Source organism: Vicia villosa, linkage group LG1 (genome assembly GCF_029867415.1).
Source record: "Vicia villosa cultivar HV-30 ecotype Madison, WI linkage group LG1, Vvil1.0, whole genome shotgun sequence".
Taxonomy (NCBI): Eukaryota; Viridiplantae; Streptophyta; class Magnoliopsida; order Fabales; family Fabaceae; genus Vicia; species Vicia villosa.
The window spans coordinates 23609924-23614294 of NC_081180.1; the positions used below are offsets into that span (position 1 = coordinate 23609924).

A 4371-nucleotide genomic window follows, 5' to 3' on the forward strand; every position below is an offset into this window, starting at 1 on the left:
CTAAAATAACATAATTTAACATTGATCTTTGTTATCACATGCACATAATCCATAAGATAACATATATTTTTTAACCTAAATTTAATATCATATTTCTTCAAGAACAAATAGTTCATGACATTTCATCATCTTTAAAATATTTGTAGTTGATCTTGCAAATGTCACATCCACTTCACTTCCATTGGACCCTTAATATCGTAACAGTGAAATGTAATTGGCGTGCTGGTTTATTTTAACAAGAATGTTTGTGTTTAGAAACATAAATACTATTATGATATGTTTGTGTTTGACCAAGGTGTTTCACTCCTTTTGACAAGAATGGATATTGTGATTATGATGAAGCATCTCACAGGATGTCATGATTTCATCTATTATTATTTGCTAGCTTTCAGTTTTCATTATTTTGTTAAGTGTACTTTTGCCATTAGATTATAGAATTGGACTGTTAGCTGTTTATTTTTCTACCTCTTTTCTTTTAACTAGTGAAGTGAGAAGCTTGTATTTTGACATTTTGCTGAATCTCATGTTCAAATATTACTATAGGGAAGAGAACTGAATATTGCAGAGAAGACAAATTACCTTGTTTTCATGATAAATGCATTTCAGGTATGCTGGCACTGTACTTCTTCCTTTATAGCTTAAGTCATGTTGTTGTTGGCTTTAGCCACTCATGTTTAAGTAGTTGGCGTGCTGGTTTATTTTAACAATTTTTGTTGAAAAATGGCTTATATTATTATTGAATTGCTACAGTTTTACATAATCATTATGCTTTCAGCAAATATTCCATTAATTTGCCAGAGTTCCTAAAACTATGATTCAAATAGGGGTTATATATATATATATATATATATATATATATATATATATATATATATATATATATATATATATATATTTGAATTCTTTATGTTGGCAAGTGACAAAGCTACAGGGAATCCTGGTCAATTATGATTTTGTTATCAAGTGGCGTTACAATTATGATTTTGTAGTTAGATTCCAGTGCATGCTTGAACAAGGAGTTCATGTAGTATCTGGGAACCCTGGTCGAGTCTGTGACACGATCAAAAGGAGAACATTGTGCACGGGGGCTATCAAGTTGTTAGTTCTGGTAGTTCATTCCTTCTATTGATTTTTTTTTACTTCTTTTTGTAGTCGTGTCAATGATTATGTTATATTTTTCTTTTTGGTTACAGGATGAATCTGATGAAATGCTGAGCAGAGGGTTTAAAGATCAAATTTATGATGTGTACAGATACCTCCCACCTAGTCTTCAGGTTGTCTTGATTTCCGCTACTTTACCTCATGAAGTACTGGAGATGACAAATAAGTTCATGACAGATCCTGTAAGGATCCTTGTAAAACGTGATGAATTGACATTGGAGGTAATTAATCAATTGCTTTCGTTGTATTTCTGCTTTTTCATCTTTAACAGGATATTGATATTGAAGCAATTACTTTGCTCCCTGATTACAGTGCATTAAGCAATACTTTGTTGAGGTTGAGAGGGAGGAATGAAAGTTTGATACTCTGTGTGATCTTTATGATAGACTTACTATAGCTCAAGCTGTTATATTCTGCAACACCAAGCGAAAGGTAAATGAAAATTGTCATGGTTACATATGGTTACATATGTTCAAAACCCCATTTGTCAAATGCTCACACAAAACCCCATTTATTTTATTCTATCTTGTCTGTGTTCAGTGTTTACCTAAATAAATTTGTGCTTTTGTGATGAAAGCGATTCAATAAACATGTTACGTTTGGTTATGATTTTTATACATGTGTTAAACATGTTACGTTTGGTTATGATTTTTATACATGTGTTAAACATGTTACGTTTGGTTATGAATTTTTATTAATAGTTGCAAGTGATTGTTGAACAATTGGTTATGATTTTTTATACATGTGTTGAACTTGGTGCTCATATTTTAAAAGCCAAAAAATAATCTGAAATGCAAGTTTGTGTGAAGTTATTTTCAGAAATCAGAAGCTACTATTTTTAACTGCCATAAACATTGCTTAAGGAGCTATTTTGAAGATTGGCTTTTCAAACACGAGGAACACGGGAGGACTAGTGCTGTAGCATGCCTGGTATGTCTTCATTACTAGTTTATGGATCATATAAATTCCATTTGTGATACTTATATTATCCATGTGATATATCAGGGTATGATTTCACTCTGGGGTGTTGACTCTGGTCTGGCACAACTTCGCAAGTGCTTTCCCATGAAAGATGTGTATGACATGAAATAAATAAATGATTTTTTTGGTGGATATGCAGTATAAAAGTCTCTTAGAACCTGAATGTTTATCATCATTGACACTTTCGACGCTTTCCGAACTGCCCAACAAGTGGTATCAGAGTCATGGTTAGACTCGTCAAAACCGCGGTATGGTTAACATCGATACATGTGGCTCTTTCTTGTAATAATTTCTTGTGTCTTGTTTTTTTGCATACAGAAAACAATTGCTTCTCTAGGGCGTGGTATTTTGGCCATGGATGAATTCAATGCTACATGCGGAAAGCGGTTGGATTCAATTGGACTAGAGAACACTGAAGCTAACCGTCAAGCATGTCGTAAAATTATATATGAAGAAAGTGTTATGACTTTGTTAAAATATAATTTTTATGTGTATGATTTTATAATACTTGAAATATTATGACTGTACATGATTTTGTATACTTTTTGGTTAATATTAAAAATATTTTGACTTAGTTAAAATATGATTTTTATGTGTATGATTTTATAATATTTGCAATATTATGATTGAAAATGAAATATAACTAAATGGTGTATATGAAATAGGGTGTAAATAGATATAATTGTTCATTCATAAATGGCGTATTTACACCCGATTTTTATTAAAATAGGGTGTAATTAAGAACATATTTACACCCGATTTTTATTAAAATAGGGTGTAATTAAAACATAATTAAGCCTAATTACACCCGATTTTTATTAAAATAGGGTGTAATTAAAACGTAATTAAGCCCAATTACACCCGATTTTTATTAAAATAGGGTGTAATTAAAACGTAATTAAGCCCAATTACACCAGATTTTTATTAAAACAGGGTGTAATTAAAACGTAATTAAGCTCATTTACACCCGATTTTTATTAAAACAGGGTGTAATTAAAACGTAATCACGCCCAATTACACCCGATTTTTATTAAAATAAGGTGTAATTAAAAACGTAATTCGCCCAATTACACCCGATTTTTATTAAAACAAGGTGTAATTAAAAACGTAATTACGCCAAATTACACCCGATTTTTGTTAAAAATAACGGGTGTAAATTCGTTAGACATTTCTCACCCTGTGGATATACACCCGATTTTTATTAAAAATAATGGGTGTAGATTTAATAAAAAACGGGTGTAAATTAACATTTTTGTACTAGTGGCTTTGTCATACACCTCCTTAACAAACTGACAACTCCTACCTTGAAGAGACATCCCAAACATAATGATTGACATCTCGTAAAAAATTCTTCTTTTTGTGCCAATTGAAATCTTCAGGTATAAGAGTATTAACTTTTTAATTGGTCATCTCACCAAACTACGACCTTTCTTGTAATACGAGGAGTTGTTCATTAGAAAATTCTTCCAATACTTCATGTCCTTATCTGGTTATTTCTTTTTTTACTAGTCTGGATATCTAATCATCTTTAAATATTCTCTTATCCTTTTTTATCTTTAATTTCCACATCAAACTTTCATAATAAGAACATCTATCTGATTAATCTTGGTTTGGAATCAAATTTAATCATTAAATATTTGATAGTCGCATGGTCAGTGTATATGATAATCTTGGAGCCAATTAAATAGGATAAAAAAATTTCCAATGCATATACCATTGCAAGTATTTTTTATTCAATGGTGGCATAATTAACTTGAGCGTCATTTAAAATCTTGCTTGCATAATGTATAGCATGGAAAGTTTTTGCATTTGTTTGTCTTAAAACTTCTCCTACCATATAGTTGTTGATAAGTACAACATTGCATATTTTTTTCATATTCACAAGGACTGGTTGTGTTTCCAAGATCGTTCAATAGTTTTTATGATGTTAAGGATGGTTTGAAAAAAAAATGAATTTTGGTGTTAACAGTTGAAAAAAATTTCTAAGGTTATTTTCCATCATCCTATCCTCATGTATGATCATGATATGTTATACGGAATTATAAACAACTATTAATATTACCACTCATCACTCTGCGTAATAGGTCATGTCTGAGCCAACAACGTGAAATCAATTGTACTACCTAATAGACAATGTCTCATACTATTAACCAATACTATAACATTAAGCTTTGATAGTTCACGTAGATACTAAACGTAAATGTATCTCTAGAGTTTGTCATCTAATAG

At 30.8% G+C, this 4371-nt stretch overlaps 1 protein-coding gene across 4 annotated transcripts; it reads left to right on the forward strand.

The window, feature by feature from the left end:
* Nucleotides 1-326: 326 nt before the first annotated feature.
* On the forward strand, nucleotides 327-2621 carry LOC131602831 (eukaryotic initiation factor 4A-III homolog B-like). 4 transcript variants are annotated; one of them, XR_009284148.1, is made up of 7 exons: nucleotides 327-606; nucleotides 990-1108; nucleotides 1194-1382; nucleotides 1474-1593; nucleotides 1971-2091; nucleotides 2167-2390; nucleotides 2461-2621. XR_009284148.1 is itself a non-coding variant. In XM_058875036.1 (5 exons), the coding sequence occupies exons 2-4, from the start codon at nucleotides 1004-1006 to the stop codon at nucleotides 1513-1515; spliced, it is 336 nt and encodes a 111-aa protein (XP_058731019.1). In that variant the 5' UTR covers nucleotides 488-606; nucleotides 990-1003; the 3' UTR covers nucleotides 1516-1593; nucleotides 2028-2106. The 4 variants fall into 4 exon arrangements, 1 of the variants encoding a protein (XP_058731019.1); XR_009284147.1 differs by having other exon boundaries at nucleotides 329-606; nucleotides 2028-2091; nucleotides 2461-2619; XR_009284149.1 differs by having other exon boundaries at nucleotides 330-606; nucleotides 2028-2091; nucleotides 2167-2369; nucleotides 2461-2618.
* Nucleotides 2622-4371: the final 1750 nt, after the last annotated feature.

Excerpts from the sequence above, each read along its gene's own strand:
- LOC131602831 (XM_058875036.1), top strand. The coding sequence starts at position 1,004 with ATGCTTGAACAAGGAGTTCATGTAGTATCTGGGAACCCTGGTCGAGTC. Across the intron at positions 1,109-1,193 it reads CTATCAAGTTGTTAGTTCTG|GATGAATCTGATGAAATGCT; the intron begins GTAGTTCATTCC and ends TTTTGGTTACAG. Across the intron at positions 1,383-1,473 it reads GTGATGAATTGACATTGGAG|TGCATTAAGCAATACTTTGT; the intron begins GTAATTAATCAA and ends CCCTGATTACAG.